At 37.4% G+C, this 19,756-nt stretch overlaps 1 protein-coding gene across 3 annotated transcripts in view; it reads right to left on the minus strand.

Moving 5' to 3' along the window:
• EML4 (EMAP like 4) overlaps nucleotides 1-19,756 on the minus strand; it is a 147,318-nt gene that overhangs the window by 41,070 nt on the left and 86,492 nt on the right. For 2 of the 3 annotated variants that reach the window (XM_058835140.1, XM_058835139.1), the window contains exons 3-7: nucleotides 16,664-16,793; nucleotides 11,478-11,651; nucleotides 9,249-9,377; nucleotides 6,194-6,219; nucleotides 5,716-5,748 (exon numbers count right to left, since the gene is read on the minus strand). In XM_058835140.1, the coding sequence (XP_058691123.1) occupies nucleotides 5,716-5,748; nucleotides 6,194-6,219; nucleotides 9,249-9,377; nucleotides 11,478-11,651; nucleotides 16,664-16,793 (492 nt within the window). The remainder of the gene's footprint in view (nucleotides 1-5,715; nucleotides 5,749-6,193; nucleotides 6,220-9,248; nucleotides 9,378-11,477; nucleotides 11,652-16,663; nucleotides 16,794-19,756) is intronic. The other variant, XM_058835142.1, reaches the window with a different exon arrangement.

Raw genomic sequence — 19,756 nt, forward strand, 5'->3', positions numbered from 1 at the left:
AAACAAGGTGCTGCTAGTGAGAGGGAGCTTCAGAAGCCTGGCTGACCTGCAAGAAAATGAGTGCATCTTCTCTGACAGTCACTGTAAGCCAGCATGGTCACCTTGCATGCAAGGAACCTGTTGATAAGGCAATTCAGGAATGACTAGAACTAGGGGAAAATAAAATTTGTAGACAAATAGTGGACTGACTGAAAGTTTTCTGCAAAGCCTCCTTGTACCAAGAAAAGATTCCTGTTAGTATGAATAAGCTTTTAATCAGGCCCTATAAAAAAAAAAGTTGAAGAAATAAGAAAAAGCAGCTCAGTAACATTAAAATTCAACTCCAAACAATTTCTATTAATTCACCTTTGGAAGAAAGTTGAAAACCCAGCAAATCAGGGAAAGCAAGCTGGAAGGTGAGGCCAATGAAAAAACCCTGCAGGTGATAACAGAGAAGCTACTGCAATACAAACCATCTGAAAAGCTGAAATTAGTGCTTCCAGCACAGAAAGACTCATGCAATGGCACTTAAGCAATTTATTACTTTCCCGGAATCATATTCTTAGGGGACTATGAAAGGCTTGTGAAGGAAAATAATAAAAATAATAGGAAAGAAGAAGAAAAAAAGATCAAAGAAGTCTTTGTAGATTAACTCAGAAGTATCTATAGTGAAAAGCAATTCAGAAGACAAAGCTACTATTCAGATACTTCAAAAATTTGAAGACAGTGACACTACAAAATCCTCCCGTTTTCCAAAAAACATGCCACAAAAAGAAATCAAGTAGTTTTGTAGAAGCACGTGAGAAACCTTCACCCTCAATTAATGATTTCTTCAACAAAACTGGACATATTAGAAGAATGTATTTTATATGAAACTATTCCTCATTAGACAAGACACTGAGATAACCCCACAAGTCTGTGCTGTAATTAACTGCTCTTCAGCTAGCAAGCGTGTACATAATGGGATGTCTAATGAGAATATAGTAGATTATATATACACACACACATGTTTTGTTCTAAAGAAATCATTACAGTAATTTTGCAAATTATTACTGACTATTTTTCAGTAGGTCCCACCCCATTTAGTTTCAAATTTCGACATGGGCTGATGCATTAAAACCCTAACTCAGTTCTATTTGTATATAGCAGCACCCTAAAGTGATTTACACGCAAATGAAAAACCCCAAAAGACTCCAAATTGCTTGGCCACCAGAACACTCTAATAATATACAATAAACTACCACATCCAGGGTACATTTATTAATCTGTCTTCGCCTTCTAGTTGCTTGACCAGTGAAGTTATGCTTTTTAAAACTACAAATAGCTTCTTTCACACAAGCCTTCTGCTTTCAGGCCTGTGTCCAAGAACTCTGCAGGACCACTAACCTGAGGGACAGGAGCTTAGAAGCCTGTTTCTAATTTAAAACACTGGTAACAGCACAGAGACCAATAACCAAATTCAGCCACCAGGCCCAGACCATTGCATTCAACCTGACAGTGGAATTAAAATGTGGCTGCAGGTCTACCACCTCTCACCCCAAGCTGTTATGTGCCAATGCCTGCTGAACCTGACAGACAGACAAGCACTGTTGTTACTGAGCCCTGATGCAGTGCCAGCCAAGTAGTCAAATACAATAGATGAGATGAGAGACTTGCCCTGATTTGGAATAACTTTACAGCTTTGCCTTGAAATAGCTTAACAGATCTTTGATTGTTAATTTTACATAGTCTGATAAGTAAACTTTGCTTTTTCATTTATTGGGTGACGTTATCAATCTAGGTATTAACAACAGTTACCATTAGCACTGAAATAATTGAAGTTTAATATTAAACTCTGACTTTAAAAAAAAAAAAAAAATCTGAAAAAGAAATACTGGACACAAACAAGCTCAATAAGACTATCTAAATGCTTCCTGCTTAAATAATAAAATCCTGACTTCACCAAGAATCAGTGACAAAAACTCCCAAGTACACAATTTGGTTTTGTGACAGTATTAATGGTTTTTAATAATATGCACTGTGCCTGAACAAGAAACCAAATAATGTTAGACGAGGTCTCCATTTGCCCTCAGGTACGGGAGCATCTTCAACAACCATCTGATACAAAATCACTGTCTGATGAAAAAGCAATCTGAGGAAGGCAATGAATTTTGCACACGTTGTCAGCAGGGTACATTTTTTCCATTGTGTGCTCCATGACTGCTCTGTCTATCTAAGCTAAAACTACAGCACGGTTAAACTAACAGGAGAAAAATTATGGAAACTAAGAAAGCACAATTAAAAAAAATCGTAACAAAACCCAAAAAACTTAGGAATGTAGTGCATGTTTTCCATTAATTCTTTCACATATGGTTTTTATTGCCATCCAAAAAGTTGAAGTGTCTCTTATTACCTTATTATAAGTGAACAAGTGATTCATATATGGAGCTGCTATCACTGAAAACCAAACTCAAACCCACAATCTCAGTGAAATAAATTACCTTTTATCTTAAAATAAGCCAGATCTTTAACTTCTGGGTATAAAAATATGAATGTCTTATGATTAATACTTTAAAAATGTTTCTGCTGAAGTGAGAAGCAAGTTGGCTTTTATAGGCAATTATAAACACCTGCTGGTAAAGAACTTAAAAGAATAGCTTTAGTTAGGGTCTTTTTAAGGCTGTAGTAAGCACCTGTTCATTTCACCCATAGCTTTATTGGATTTTCACAGAATTTTAGCACTGGATTTTTCTGTAAAAAGGCTGATGGTTTACAAGGACAAACAAACACACTGACCCTATGACCTCTGCTGCAGCACATACCCAGAAGCATAAAGCTCGGGACTAACCTTACGGGAAGTATATGCAATTCAACCCGAGTGGGAGAGATAAAAGCACTGAGGGAACAAAACTGGTACTGAGAAGGTACTAAATGACACAGCAACACTTGTGGCTTAGGCATGGAGATAAACAGAAGAAAATCAAGTAGTTGCTCACAAGGCAGCTGCAGGCTGTGGTTCCCCATGCTGCTGCTGCTCCTGCTCGGAAAAGATAATTGCCTAATGTCCTGCTGACATTTACATGCAACACTCACCAAAGCCAAATTCCAACACCACAGCTAATGTTTTTCACTGCTGAAGCTCCTCTAAGACTCTCACTTGCTCCCCAAGTCTTTCACTTTAATATCTAATTCCAACACCAACAGAAACCACAATGAATCTACACAGAATATTAGAAGACAGATATAATTGCAGTAACTTCTGCTGCTAGAAAAATTAGATTCCAAGAACTAAGCATGCAAAAACATATTAATCTATATTTTGTGGTAGTATACCATACCAATATTTTCAAAGGTGTTTTTTTAGTAGCTAAATCAAAAAAAGGAAACAAAGTGATTCCGGGTGGTTCCAAAGCTACACAAAATTGTCATCTTCCATCCCATTATTATGCAAACATCTTCTGCTATGAAAATCTGCAATTTCACAGTGATTCCAAACTTATTTTATGTGTATATAAAGACACTAACGTATTTTTACCATAGATTTGCTTTGAAGCTTGACAGTTTGCACACCAGCAGTTTTCCCCAAGAGTCTCCTCAGTTAATTTCTAGGTCTAGGAAGCACATGGACGCAATCCTTATGGGGGATGAGTGCTGGGAGCATACACAGTTTTACACACAGCTCAGTGAAATGAGTAGCTCAGGGGATCCACTGTAATTTAATTAACACCATGCTAGAGACTGCTTACCCCTAGAGGCAAAGGCTGGCAGGATACAAAGGAGCATTAAAGCAGCTGTAACTTCTTGTGCCTTTGCATTCCACAAGGAAGGTTCTGTACAAACACCATGAGCAAGGGCAGCTCTTCATCCCACCTTATCTATCCAAGACAACACTGTCTGAGTCCACAGGATTTACCTTAGAAACATTATGCTAACTGTCTGTACAAATCTTCAGCTTCCTGACCAGTTGGGTCAAGGTGCCAACTGGAAATTGGTTTACTTATATGGCAACTGTCAAGTACAAAACAGGCTAAAGTCATCTGCCCTGATAGGGAAGTGACAAAGCATTGCTAAACTTATACTGGAAAGGATGGGTAAACCTGCTGCAACAATGGTAACCCACACAGGGTTTTTCTGTGGCAGTTAACACAACATAAAAGCTAACAGTCTCACACACACAGTCACACTCTAAAACCTGTAAAAAATACATTCAATGACAATATAAAAAATAATTTGAATCCTCTAATTGCATTTGCATCCATGTTAGAGACTGAATAACATTTTGCCACTCCATGTGTTTAAAATGGAGCAAATGCATTTTCTATGACAAGACTTTCCCTCCACCTCCCATATGTGTGGGGCCCTGTTACCTGCATCATGTTTCTCTTTGATTCCAGTTAGGCTCAGGACAGGCTATGGCATGACACACTTGGAAGGTGCCCATGTATCACATCTTCTGCACAGTAACACAGAAGATGGCAAGGAGCACATCGTGGCACTGAAGTTACAGCTACCAGAATGAGAGAACTCGAGGGTGGTCCATTTTAGTCAGAACATGCAAAGCTGTAGAAGCACTGAAGGTATTTTAGCTATACACGGCTTGGTTTTGTGAAAAGCTGTTTTTACTAGGAAAGGTATTTTTAATATAATAGTTTTATTCAAAAACTTGCAAAGCTAAATTGCAGCTGATCTGGCCACTACTGATTAGCTTTCCTTTTACAGTAGCCAGTGCTGCACATATGTACTGTTCCACAGCTGGTTAAGTTAAGCACCATGGTGCACTGAAACATTTCTTCTTTGTTCTTGATACTCACTCATTCTCTTTCACACATCCTGTCTCTGAAGATGCTTTTGGTAAGCATCAGTTCAGAATATTTTTATACCTGTAATTTCTCTGTGAACTAGAAAAAGATAAAGTAATTGGATCCAAGCTGATTTTTGCTTCCACTCCAACAACTCATATATTAACTTCTAAAAAATAAGAGGTTTTTTTTCTTTTTTGAAGGAGACCAAAAGCAATCAAACTGTGAATAATGTAAACTTGCTGACAGCACAGAATCTGAAGACTACAGATTTTTTAATTAGCAGCAAAAAGCACAAGACAAAACCCCTGTACATAGATCTGTTGTGTACAGCATGCACTTGGGTTACATGCTTTAATTTTGAAACTGCATGCTTTAGTACAGTTTGCAGGACATAAAAGCAGAGTAGTTGTGCAACACCAGAAGTGGACTTCTTTTGTTGTCACATCCCACCATGTTCAGATAGATGGCTCTTTTTCCTGATTGAACAAGCCAGCAGCAGCAGGTAGCCACAGAAGGCAAGATTCATTGGTGCAAAGACATACACTTCAGAGGAGACTCATTTTTCATTTCAGGAGACTGTTAAAACCTTCAGTCTCTGTTCCTGTCTAATCAGCATTTATATGTTGTAATATTGGCAAGACAGAAAGCTGAGATAAAACAAATCTTTTAGTTGGCAGTTCTTAATATTCTGATATCTTAGGCAATGATGCAAGACTTCTATTTGAACATATACGCCTCTCTGATGAAATTATGGGGGCCGTAATTTATTTTAACTATTCCCAAATAGCCCCCATATAGATTGCAATGTTCATATGCATATAAATTTCCGTAAGAAGAGAGTTGAAATATTAAGAGAATATGCACTGATACTCTTCGATGGTGAAAAGCCAAATAAAAGATTTGTGAGAGTGCTAAATTAGAAGAAAGCAACCAAAGGGCATAGCTTAATTCTTACCTTGGCTGTTTTTTTCACGAGTTGACATTTTTGCTAGTTATGGGACAGAAATAAAATATCTTATAACTACTTCTAAAGTCTCACACCTGCTTGGATGAAGACTGGCACATTGATCAAAACTTTAGATTTTTGTTTTCATAACCACTCTATGCACATACATAGAGAAAATAATTTTTAAAAAGGAGTTTATTTTACAAAAGTAAATCAAATCTTCCCACCACCCACCTACCAAAAAAACTTCTGTACTTATTAAAGATCCAATCTGATGAGGTATTTCTCCATAACCTCAATAATCATATACATGTCTGGAGTAACTTTTTGCCAAATGAATTCTTGGAGTTGATTAATGCCATATAACCTCCAAACCCCTGCTTCATAAGCATATGTCCCAATGTATTCATTTACAAAAAACACTATTCAGTCAAAAGCAAATATTTTCAGCTTCATCCAGTATTTAAAAATCAATGTTTTTATTTACCTTGGCTGACAATGACATCTTTGTGCCTGTGGAAAAATTCAAAATATTATCATTAATAGTATGCAAAATACTTATCAAGGCAATACCATCTAGTTTTTACCCAATACTGCATTTGGCAATCCCATCAGATTCTGTGTACAGTGTAACTGTAGTATACGATGCTCAATAGTTAATCTTGATCATTGTAGTGCATTTTTATTCATATATTATTCTATGCAGTTCACTATATCTTTCAAGTAACTTAGTGTTTGGCCCTATGTTAAGGGCTTCTAAGAATTATTCTGATAATTACAAAATTCAAAAAGCTTTTAAAACTAAATTATAGAGGGCATGTTCCTTTGTGCACAGAAAATTCCATTTTGAGAGTGAGAACTTGTAATAACCAAATGTTTTAAGCTGCCAAACATCCTCAGGCCTGCATGCAAAGCATTTAACACCTGTCAAAATAAGCTGTCAGCACACAACAGCACAAATTTTTCTAGGAATTAACTCCATTAGACACATGGATTAAATGTAAGCAAGTTGCACTTTCATTTATACCAATCCCTGCAGCATTACTGGATGTGCAACACAAAGTCTTCAACAGACCGTAGTTGAGACATCTCTCCTTACCAGAGCCAGAAATGAGTTACTCATTAAAAAACTCAGTAATCTTTTTTTTTTTCTTTTTGTGAGAAGGGAAGAAATACTAATTTCCAGCATCAGACCTACTTCTTAATAGAATAACACTCCTTGATAGGAGAATGTATTGCATAAAACGCTCTCTTGAATTCATTTGAAATTCAGCAGAAAGGTATGAGTGGCATCCAGTATTTTTAGCTGGATCGAGGTCAAATTTTTGTAACAGTGACAAAGGGTCAAGCATACGCATGAGGAAATTAATCTCTGGCTGTTGGTGGAATCACCCTTTACCAAACTGCCAGATGAAAAATCTAAAGTGGCTACCCAGTCTTGCCTGAAAACCACTGAATTGTGGCTGCCGTGGGAACCCTATTACTTCTTACGGCTTTATCAGGCTGATTTACAGCTCAGCGCTGACTTAAAGACTGAGCTGCGTAAACAAAGTTCATATCCTGGGCTGATAGTGCAAAGCATATGTAAAACATTTCTGTCCTGGGGCCCACATTAGGGGCTGAATTCTATTCCCTTGCACAAGACTCTCGTAGCTTCAAGCAGATGAGGCCAATGTTTCAAACTGTGAATAATAAATTAAATATAACAATACATCTTTGCACAGTACCAACCAGTTTTTATAGAAATGTGGCACACAGAATGTGAGTAAGAAATTATTATTAATGTGTGTCCTTGTATGCAAACAGTGCCTCTGTTACAAATCTGAGCTTTAGAACAAGGGACACAACAATACAACATCCATTCTTCAATCAGGTGATGGTCTACAGTTCATGTTTGAGGCTTTGCTTTTGCCAAACATAGTTAAGATATAATAGCTCCAAGTTATGAACAGACAACTTTCTCTAACAATAATTAGAACTAATCTTTTTTTGCCCATGCTTTTGTTAGATACCTGACTTTTTTTCTACATTAGATACTATAGAAGGAAAACATTTGAGGTCTCTGAAATAAGCAGAATCATCGAAAAATGAAATAAAATACCTATTTTGACCATATCTGAACCAATATATGTGTCAATAAAAGTAAAACTTATTTTTTACTTTTAGCGAATTTAAAATATGTATCACACTGTGAAAGGTATTTCAGCAGCATAGCAAAAAAAAATCAAGGCAGAGGGTTTTGTCATTCCAAAATATTATCCAGCAGTGTCATGCTATAATCTAAATTGCCAAAGGGCTTTTAAATTCCAACAGTGAAAACCAATTATAAAAGGAAAGGAAATACTTGCAAAATATGCAGCACATAATCCCCTCACACACAGCACTCCACTGCTCTGCAGAACTCTTCAGGCTAAGGATAAAGCTTTACTAAATGTGCCGATATCCACACCCAAGATTAGTTTGCTTTTGTTCTTCCCATTCCCAGGGAAGAAGGAATGCACTTACACCACTCTTGACTATGTATTTGAAGGTCTTAGATGCAAGCTAAGGGGGGCACTACAGACATAATCATAAAAACTGGCAATTACTCTGTAACAATCTGAAAGGTCTGAAGTGCTTTATTTGTCAGAATGGGATGGGTTTTCAGGTAGTTCTGCCTTGCAACAGTTAAGGGCTATTTGAGTGAAGATTAGTGAGCAGATCTAGGAATCTGCAAACACCAAGCTGGAAGAAGCTGCCAGCACACTGGGGGGATATTGGCAAACAGAAAAGGGGTCAGTCAAAGAATCAACACAACTATTTCAGCAAAATTTCAACAAAGCCAAAAAGAAATTAAGTGTGTGAATACAAACTGGGAAACCCAACTGGCAGAGTACTGAGGACAAGAGTGGGTCCCAACAGGGGTCAACAATGTGGGATTACAGCAAGAAGCAAACTCTTGCCCCTGTGCTGACAGGAGCAGGAGTAACTACTCTGTGCTGTTCACCCCCAGAGGCCTTGGCTGGAGACCACAAACCAAGAAAATCTGCTGCTGAGGAAAAGCATAAGAGGAATGGTTGGCTACAGCACATCACCTGCTGAAGGTGACACTGAAAAGATCCCTGCCTATAGTCTAGAACCTGCAATGAGGAACCTGCTAAACAGTTAAACTGAGAGACCTATCTGAAATCACAAAAGTACGTTCCTACTATTATAGTCTACTTTGGAAACATACCCTATGTGAAATCCAGAAACTGACTTCAAGGAAATACACTTGCATTTTAAAATCAGCTTTGATTAGGAAAAAAAATGGAAGTTTCACATCACTGGCATTAAGCCATAAAATGTCATAATGCTGCTAATCCAAACAGGCAATATTAAAACACATTTACACAAGAATTACTTTATAATAATCTTAAAATTCCGTGGTCACCTAGAGCACCAAACTGACAGGTTATGTAAGTAGTCACAGTAAAAACAAAGTAAATTCACTAGAATTCTGTGATTTCATAATATTTAGACTCTCAAGTTCTCTTGCTTTTATGTACGAAACCAATACATACTTGTCAGCATTCTTTGCCACTTTTGATATTAATTTAGATGTTGATGCTACTCTCATCAGCTTGTTACGACTGTCATCGGAACTCTCCCAAGCACTGTGAGCTTTTTCAATAGTCAAGGATTTCTTTATGCTAGAAGAAACAAAAGAGTATTTTACAATTACAAGATAATAATGTAACAATAACTGGAACTTGTATGCAAATGGACAGATCAAGCAGCAGGAGACAAAAGCAGAGCTAGATCTTCCTTCAAGCTGCAGCATGAAACAGGGAAAAAAGATTAGTCAAAAAGTTCTAACTGGATGAATGAAAACAATTGAGCAAGACAATGCCACATTTTATCTATTCTTTTCCATTTCCAAATGCTCTTACATAAAGACTTGAACGAAATAACTCTATACTTCATTACTACATCACTAACAAATTACAGTAGTGGAAAAAATGAGGCTAAATATATAAAAGCCTTAAAGAATAAAATTTAAAAATTTAAAAATCAATTAAGTAGATAACAATGTAATTTTTTTCCCTGATTAACTGTTCCCCAGCTTTAGCTTTAGCATTGATTTCCGAGGCAGAACAGTTCTATCAGATTAGAGTTTCATATGGAAGCTTTGCAGTTAGCACATACTAAATCACATTAATGGCTTTAATCTTTTTGAAACAAATGTTTGCAAACCTCTTGCATGAGTAAGACAAGCTAGGTTTGGCCTGATACTAGAGACAATTAAATCCATGACTTATGATGTAATTTTTCAACAAACTTATTGCAGACAATTTACACTAATGGGAACTTGCAAATTTTGTAGTCGCTAGTTCAATAATTTCACATATGCCTTAATCATGGAATACATGTTCAAAAAGCAACCTAGCCCAAATTATCCTTCAACCAGCTGATTTAGAGTTTGCATATGTCCTGCTAATAGTATCCCACTTCATCCCGTCAGAAATGCTTTTTGCAGGAGTTAAGTCCTGAAATGCAACCTTAGAAATGGCAAGCTCCTTCCACAGCACCTCAAGAGGCTCAAAGGTCCTGTGACAAACAAGTTAATCAAATCAAGTTAAACCCTTAGAAGACTAAAAAAGGCATTTATTTTTTTCCCCACACTGCAAAAGATTAGTAAGCAAGACTTCAGATGTCTTTACAGGGAGATACCAGGCAAGAGAACAACAGGCCGCAAGTTCAGCTTCAGACAACTCACAGGTTTGTGCAAGACATGGAGACAGAGCCTTTATGGAGTGTTATAACATGCACCAGTCAAGTGGAAGTTTAAATATTTATAAGAGCTGTGAATTCAAGCAATGCAAGACAACAATCCTGTGAACCACAGTAAATTGCAGAGTAATCAATTTCATTTTCATTTTGTTTCAGTCTCTAAGTGCCAGAGAGTAAAAAAAGAAAAAAATTTACACCTTCCAAAACAGTAAGGTGACAATTAATTAAAAAAAACCAAAACCAAACAACAACAACAACAAAAAAAAACATGCCAAGTGATCTGCATAGTTTTGAAATTCAGAAGCTACCATCCAAATCTTAAAATCCATTTTCTTGACTTCAAAAAGCAATCTAGTATCTCTAAAACATACCTTTTTTTCCCCCCTGTGCCTAATTCCCACAAAAATGAGTGGGAACTTATAAGGCAACTCTAAATAAATTTCTGCATTTTAACTCAAGTCAAGTAGTTCTATGATCTGGGTATAAAACCATCCTGCAACCTAGCAGGAATTTAAAAGGGAAATAAAAAACACCAACAAAACCAAAACTGCAGTCACTTTATAGAACAATTTGAGAGTAAAAGTTTCTGAACCAAGGGTTGCAATGATACTAGTATTTAAAAAATACTGTTATGAGACTTAATAAATGGCCATGTGGAAAATACACTCCATAATTCAGCTATATCAGACAAAATCTATGAAGTGTATTTGAGAAGAATCAAGTCAGAGTGATCATTAAATATTTTACAATCACGGCTGATTAGAGGTAATCTACGGTATTAGGATTTTAATCTGAGAACAAAAAAAATGTGTAATCTTAAAAATGTATTCAAAGAAAAACATGCATTTTTATGTATTTGTTCTGCTGCAATGCATACTGAATGCATCTTCTCTAGCAGAAAAAGTATCAAACCTTAACTTCATCATGAGATTAGAACTATTTCACATGACTTGTTGTCAAATATGAACTCAGTATCATTACAGTCATTTTCTAGTTCTGTACTGTGGTAGTGTGAAAACCTTTTAGCTGGAGCAGAACTCTTGCTTTCTGGAGTTTGCCTGTGTGTTTGGAGAGTCTGTGAAGAGGGCTGGGGAGAAGGTGATGCTTGAGTTTGTGCACTGTGATCATTAGAATGAGAGTCCTCTTTTTTTTCTTTTTGTCCTGGAGGTTTTTCCTTCTTTTTTTCTGTACCGCTGTAAAATAAAGTGTAACATAGGGAGGGAAAAAGAGAACAAGCAAATAAATTAGAAAAGTGGGAGAAAATGTCCTCTGTGAAAAGATGGGAGAGGCATTTAACAACTTACTACAAACAACCACCAAAAGAACACTTTGATTATGTACTCAATCCCTTCATGTTAGCATTTTGCTGAAATAATGTTTATCCACTAGCTCTAACAATAAAAAACAGTCAGGAAAACATGGATGATTATTTACACATTTCAGCTGTACTACATTAACTATGATTTTAAAATTAATGCAACTTTGATTTGAGAGTATCCTTCATTCATGGTTTCTCCTACAGTGGTCAAAGCTAACACAGATTGATGCTCTACAAGAGTGCCATCCCTCAGGAAGAAACTTTCCTCTGGTTCAGAGCTTCACCACCTTGTCGTGCTGCCAGCCAAGGCTCAGTGCAAGTAATGCAGGACTGTGACTTGTGCTGTCTCCCATTAGTGCAAGCCCACCATGAAACTGCATTTGTGGACATACATGCTACTATCTTAGAGTTGCCACCAAAGCCCTGAAATGCTGGTGCTGGTCCCTGGGCTCTCCTTGGCTGCACCAGAGTTCCAAGGAAATCATCTCTGAAAACTCATGGCTGTTTTGATGTGTTGCTAACTAATATCAGATTTTCTCACCACTTCTTTAATGCCTTCAGCCATGACAGCTAAGAACACATCTTTATTTTCATAGTGCTGCATTTATTAGTTTCATATTTGAAACAGATTTAAATACATGCCATTACCAACCTTAAACCTATTAGAACCAAACCAAAGGTTTGCTAGGTAAACAGAAAGATTAATTAAAAGGCTCTTCTATGAAGTTACATACTTTGTAATATACTGAATCACACAGACAATACTGGGACCTGAAAGAGAAGAGTACTCTTGAGTACATGGCCTATTTCTTTCTTAAGGAAAAAAAATTAAATCTTCCAAGATAGACTTCTCAGTGAAGAAATAATGCAAGATACAAACACCAGCTAAAAACATAGCAGAAAGATTTTTCTCTTAGGGTCAAAGTAACCTGCAAAGTAAAAAAGAAACAGTATCTTTATGAACACGAGAATCCAATTTTTTTCCCTCACAACAATTTCCCCCTATCTTGAATTCTTGCATTACCATAATTATTTGTATTTTCATTTACCTTTTCTCAAAACATAAAGAAAACAGAAAAGCAACATTCAAAATAAATTAATAAAAAATGGGCACCCAATTTTAACATATCATTCTTAAGAACCACTTTTTGCTTCTTTTTTTATTTCAGTTAAAGTGTATCATCTACCACTGAGACAAAGCCCCGAAGACTTACAGGAGTTCAACTTTTCCAACTGCTTTCAGAGAAAAGAAGCATTGAAAAACAGGTCAAAACATGAATATGAAACCCAGACATATCTGTAAGCATCACTCAGGATTTCTACTGTAAAACATACTAACTGGTTTAAAATGTCAATATAATCCATCAGAGCAGCTTTTTTTTTTTTTTTCAAATAAACCAGATGAAAACAAAACAAAGAATTTCACATTTCTTGAGGGCATATATGTGATCATAGAGAACAAAGCTTGGAGAACTGTGGGGTTTTGATTAATAATTTATAGCCGAAAGTCCTTAATTAACTGGTGGCACAGAAATTTATTACTATTTTTTAATCAGAAGACTTAGCTTGCATTACTGGATACAAAGCACACTACACTTAATCTTTTTGCTATCTGTTGCAAGAAATGTAGTACAGTGAAATAAATTACTGGAATCTCTTTTCACTGAAGAAAACAGAAGTCCTCTCTATTCCTACTATGACAGGTACACTCACACTTTTAATGTCCAATTTAACCATGACACATCAGCATTTCACCTCTGCGCTCCCCCAGCAGGCTCAGGTGAATGCTACTTGCTGAAAGCAGCATATCATCTAACCTATCAGTTCAGTCCCATATTTTGTGTTCCTACCCAAACTCATCTTATCTGATCCTTCCCTAGAAACCACATCTTCAGTGTGGTAATCTCTTCATTGAGCTTGTCACTGCAGATTATCCATTTCACTTCTTTGCCATAAGCTTTGCTCCTTAAGTTTTTTGTTGGGCCATGAGAATTGCTGAATCACTCTGGTTTCACTCTGGACTGTAGCACAAGGCACACTTGGATTCCAACAAAGTGTTTTCATCTATCACCAGGTTGCAAGCAGGCTTCGCTTTTGACTGCCATTTTAACTTGGAAGGAAATCATGTAGATATGTGGCAGTCTGAGTACTGAATATCTTTGTTCTGAATTTATTTGGTTTGCTCACTTCTGCTAAAATCTTCAGCTTAATTGTATTATGACTGGCTAGTACAGAATGGCTCTCCCACTAATACGTCTGCTAGTAGGTCTTGTGTAACTGCTGAAACCAATTCAAAACCAGAATTTTTCCTGTGGGTTTCTAAAGACTAGTTGTTCTGGGAAGCAGTCACTTAATGCATCCTAAACTTCTTTCCAAAACCCAATTTGATGAGACACTTCTTCAGTCTACAAGTGAGTAGTTGAGAATTATTACTATCTGTCCTAATTTTGCAGCTTCTCTCAATTTCACTTAGTACAATGTTTCATCCTTTTGACCACAATGCACTGGTATCTACTGTGGATGGTAGTCACTCTGAAACATCAAGGCTATTGTTATCAGATGCTGTTTTCAGAAGAATGTTTAGTCTTAAGGAAAATGATCAAACAGGTCTCTGGCAGTCATTGTTTGTTTGGCTTTTGTTTGTACAAAGTATAAACTTGTTTCCAGTCCAAACTATAGGGATGAAGTTTTCTCAACACATCTCTGTTAATGGGACATCATCTACCTGTTGTTCAGGGAACATTCCTGGGCTCTGATTTTAGTGATTTCTGGTATTTTAGAATGCCACTGTTGAAATGAGACATCCTGCTGCTGTGGAGCTATGAAGGCAGCTGATTATATCCATGATCTCAATGTTCAGGTTTGCAGAACAGGAATAAACAGTCCAGGAAATGAAACTGCTCATTCATAGAAGAAATTCACACACTAAACTTCCTCACCAGTAACAGTTTGGACACGAGTAGGCCTTCTGTTATTTTGGCTAGATGTATGGCTGCACAGTTATAACATGAAAAGCTCTAGGCAGGCTATGGGGTCTGTTTAGAACCTGAAGGTTAATTCTATGCCAAGAGATGACTGTGTTCACCTACTGCACCAGTTCAAGCTTCAGCCTGAAGAAAGGCCTGGATAAGCTGGGGTGAAACATGCCTGTCTCCTTTGGCCTTCCCTCCTTTTGAACACAAGTGTTAAAAATAAACATGTTTACTCTACCTTTGTAAGGAAATAGGACTACTATTGACATTTACTTGCTTTTCCTTTCCCCTTTCTCGAGCTGGTGATTATACAAAAGAGCAAATTTGTTTCTTCCAAGTACCAAATAAATTAAAGTAATAAAGAAATGACAGTGAAAGGAACTCCTGGAAACAGAACCTTCCTAGGCCTTTCTAAAACACGTCTTGACAAAGGGAGTCACGTGTCTTCAGCTGCACTGGAACTGCCAATACCTGCCCTGGACAGTTATCCAGGAGCTCAGGGAGAGCTGCCCTCTGCATATGAAGGTTTTCTCTTTTGGCTTATCCAGGTCTCCTTTTAAAGACCTTAACTCAGATGAAAGGGATGCCGGCCACTCCACTCTGCTCTTATGTAGTCAAGTGTTGAGCAGCCAATGCATCAAGCAGGTGATTCAGCACAAATGCAAGCTCAACACCATGGGAATCGGACTGGCTCTCATCAAAGTGCCAAGAGCCACAGCGGTAAGATTAATGGAAAAGTGCTAACTAAGAAATACCTTCCTGCAGGAATGTCTTTTGTCCCTGTGCATGTCGCACTAGCAGATAGAGGCGCACACTGATCACTGTCTGATCTATTGTTGAAAAGTAAATGTAAGAATTTAACAAAAAAGAAAGATATGCAATGCTGCACAGCGGAGAAGAGCGGGGCACTACCCTCACTTTCCAAATTCCGAAGGGCACTAAATCTTCTTCTGATTTGTTCTCGTACAGTTTATATTTGCTTGCAGCATTTTTATTCCCTGAAGTATATAATTTCCCTGTCTTGCTGTACAGCACAGTATTTACATCCACACTGGAAGATAAACCAGCCACTGGAGCTACCAGAGTACTCTACAGCAGCCAAGAATTTGTTCACATAACTTACCAGAGTTACACATTAGAGTATTCTCTGCCCTGTGGCTAAATCTGGCAGCTTGTTCTTCACAACAAACAAGAATAGGTACAAAACCTACTGCTGAAGAGCCCATGCAATCACTGTCTAACAGACCCACAGAAAAAAAAACAGTTAAGCAAACACTTTGTTTACTGTATGAAGCTGGAAGTATTACATGAAGGAAAACCACTACTGTTTGGTTCCTAGCTCATTTAACTTCCAAATTACTCAAGCAATATTATTTCCTCACATTTGAGATCTCATACAGATATTTTTCATAAGGACTAAGTAACCATATTCTGGGTTAGATTTTCTACCCAAAAATGTAAACCTTTAACTTAGGCAATTTACTATTGTCTCATAGTTATTTTGCTATTGCCTACTTTTTAGGCTCCAGACAATGAAGTCAGTTTTGCCCTTTAATTTCCTTGACGGAAGGAAGGAGGGGGGGACAAAAAAAAAAAACAACAAAAAAAGAGCATATGAATACCAAAAGGAAAAGTTTTCCATTTGCACTGGAAATACATTTTCTTATTCCCTTAGTGAGAAATCATTTTGGACACTATACACCACAGAAATACTCTCCCGATTTTTGAACTCTTTTTAGAAGTGTTCTGTATACAGCCCAACAACATGGTAACTCTCCAAAGTTTATTTGTGCCTTACTGGACTTCAGGCAGCTCTGCTGAGTGCTGTGCAGAGACAAAAATCAAACTCTTGCTCTGTGTGGTTTTGTGGTTTTTTAATATATAAAAAATTTGAATTTTAATAGCAATTTGGTACCTTTTTGCAGCAGATGAAAGTGTTTCTTTTCTGGCAACAGAAACAGATGAACTGTGGCTTGTTTTCCTGCTTCCTGTACTCCCATTAGTTATACATGACATCGAGATAGCTTCTCGGAGACTTGGCTGACCTAGAAAAAAGCAATATCGAAGAATGTAAAGTTTTATAGCTATATCCAAAGGTCCACATGAACAACAAAAAGCTCTCAGTTGTGGACCTGGTATCACACAGCAGCAGCCTCAGCATTCAGGACAAACATCCAGTGACATATATTCATGAAACCTTAACCTAAGCAGCTGGACCTGGAAATCCTGCGACACTAAGGCAGGCAAGAGCATGCTGTGATAGAGGTCAATTTCTCTACTGCTATGATTTCATGAAAGAATTGTCAAGTTATTTAAGTGTTGTGATTCTAAGGATAAAACAAAAAACAAACAAAAAACCCACAAGATTTTCAGTTTCATTTCAGCTGCCCCTTCCATCTCTAAATACCTTTCAGTATATGCCGTATGGTATAGCTATTAAGTTTCTGATACTGCTCACTCTGTGAAACATCTGCCATATCCAGTGAACATTACAGACTCTCTCCAGGGATGAATCAAGAGGGTATATGTGAAGAAGGCTGCTGTCTGTCAGATGCCCACTTCACTCATTGCAGAATTTTAAAACTATGCAGTGAATGTGGGAGGGGATTGCAAGGAAGACAAGGGGGGGCACAGGCTCTTCTATTTTCAGACCTGAATGCTAGCCTGGCAATTAGCTCCCAGACCTGCCTCTTCCACAAAATGCCAGTGAAATACAAGGCATTTTGCTTGAACTTGATATTTCATCCTTTCCCACTAACTGCCTTTCTTTTTTTTATGCCTGTTTTATTTGCAATGTCTTAATCAGAGGAGAATTTTTCCCCTTCCTCCTGGCACTTGTACTTTTCCCTTCTGAAGTATAATGTGCCCTGAGAAAGATCACCGAGTTAATCTCACATTAAGCATCCAAAAATCAGCGGAAACTTTTGAGCCCCTCTGTGTCACATACCCATTTCACAGACAGCAAATTTCTATTGCATCTCATAGGGTTGTGATGGCCAGTCACTCTGACTTCAGCAACAAACACGGAGAACACAACCGACAGAAAATAACAGGTCTGTGTTCGTGGCAGGCTTTGAATAGTGTGAGATAGATAAGGCATGAGGCCACACATTGAAGATAAAAGTGAGGAGTAAAACAGCAGCTGGGGAAAATCGACAGCTCTGTGAACAGTGGACAAACTCACACAGATGCCTCATTTGAACACTACCAGCCATGTGTCACAGCACAGCTCTTTCAAGCAGGTTGAGAGGCAAATTGATTCTTATTTTAAACTACCACATTATATACAAGAGATACCCATCAAGGGAATATTAGATGTCAGAACTATTTGGATGAATGCAGAAATGGGCTGGCCTACACAAACCAAACACTACTTCAAATGCACCAAGCAGTGTGCTGTCACATCTGAAATTCAGATCAGGAAAGCCAAAAGGAGCATGTGGAATATCCCAGGCAGAAATGAGAATAAAGGAAATGTGAAAAAAAGTAAAGACACACTTAAAATCAAAAAATGTTTCAAAGGTCATTGTTCTTCCTAAATTCCATATAAATCAATTCGGCATGGCTCTTTCTAACTGGTAGTTTTTAGAGACTGTTTTATTTGCAACATAAACATTTAGAATAAAAATTTGTTCTTGAATTTGTTTTAATATACTGCTCAAAAGCTCAAGAGATTTTTTTACCCCATGTAACTCAGATACAGGAACAAAAGCTCCTGAGCTTAGAAAGCACATTTACTATAGAAGCCTATAAATTAGCTTCTTTTATTTTCAGTGACAAAGTCATCTTCTTTGTGGAGATGCATAATATCAAGGCCCATGATTCACTCTTGAACTGTATATGACCTTAACATCTCTGTCTGCTCATTGAAATAGATTAATGTCTCTCCAACCAGCTCTAGCATGGCTTTGCAGAAATGTGAATCAGGAGACGTAACAGCAGTAATTCCCAGCGTGGTGGGTAAGGCATTCAGTAGGATGCATAAAGGACAACACTGCTACAGAACAGGCACAGGAACTTACTAAGATGGGGAACACACTGTCAGTGTGCAAGCAGCACGCTATTTTGTTTACTGACTACATCTAGAATATTTCCCCCTACTAGGTATGGAAAGTGTTACTTCCTGCTTATGTCCAGGGACAAAACTGATTACAAATAAAACTCTACATCAGCGTATACTCATGACAGGAATGTGCACTGCTCCATGTAATGATGAATACAATAACAATAAAAAAGAGATCCAGACAGCAGCTTTGGGATTGTTTTCCAGTAAGGTGGGTATTGATGGTAGATTGGCAAAGTACTTCCTAATGTCAACAAGTGACATGCAAAATCCCATTTCAAATTAAAATTTTTGAATTGAAGTAAAAACTATTTTTGCAAAATGACTAACAGTTAAACATAACCCAGATTAAAAACTGCAGTGATAATTTTCTTTTTCAAGTGTCAAAAAATATATCAGGCTTTCTTACACTCAAAAACAAAATCTTGGTCAGCGTGACACACTCAATGTGCAATAAAATGTAAAAAAGAAAAAAAGCAGCAAAACCCCCCCAACAAACAAAAATCCCCAAACCCCACACTCAACACCCATAAGAAACAAGACACCTTCCAAATTCTCTATATACTGCATGTTAATTAGATAGTCAAAAGTGACTTTAGAATACCTGCTTTTAAAGGGAAGAAAAAAATACAATTAATCATCTGCAATTATATGTAAAGAAAATGCATTTATATTTTAAACCATGAAAAGGAAAGGTGAGTTGAAGTTCTGTGCACATCCCAGGCAGTGAAGCCTGGCTATTGACAGAGACACACCAGGGGGATCTTCCCAGCTGGGTCAGAAGTGCAAGGAAGCTGACCCACCACTCCAAAACACAGGATATCTCTGCAGTCAAAAGATGTCAAAAATTAACAACACAATAACTTTCTTTGCTGCAGAGATAGTCCTTCATAGTAGTCAAGTGCTTTTGCTTCAGAGACCTGGAAATAATGAAGTGGCACAGGA

The sequence above is a fragment of the Poecile atricapillus genome, chromosome 3 (genome assembly GCF_030490865.1).
Source record: "Poecile atricapillus isolate bPoeAtr1 chromosome 3, bPoeAtr1.hap1, whole genome shotgun sequence".
NCBI lineage: Eukaryota > Metazoa > Chordata > Aves > Passeriformes > Paridae > Poecile > Poecile atricapillus.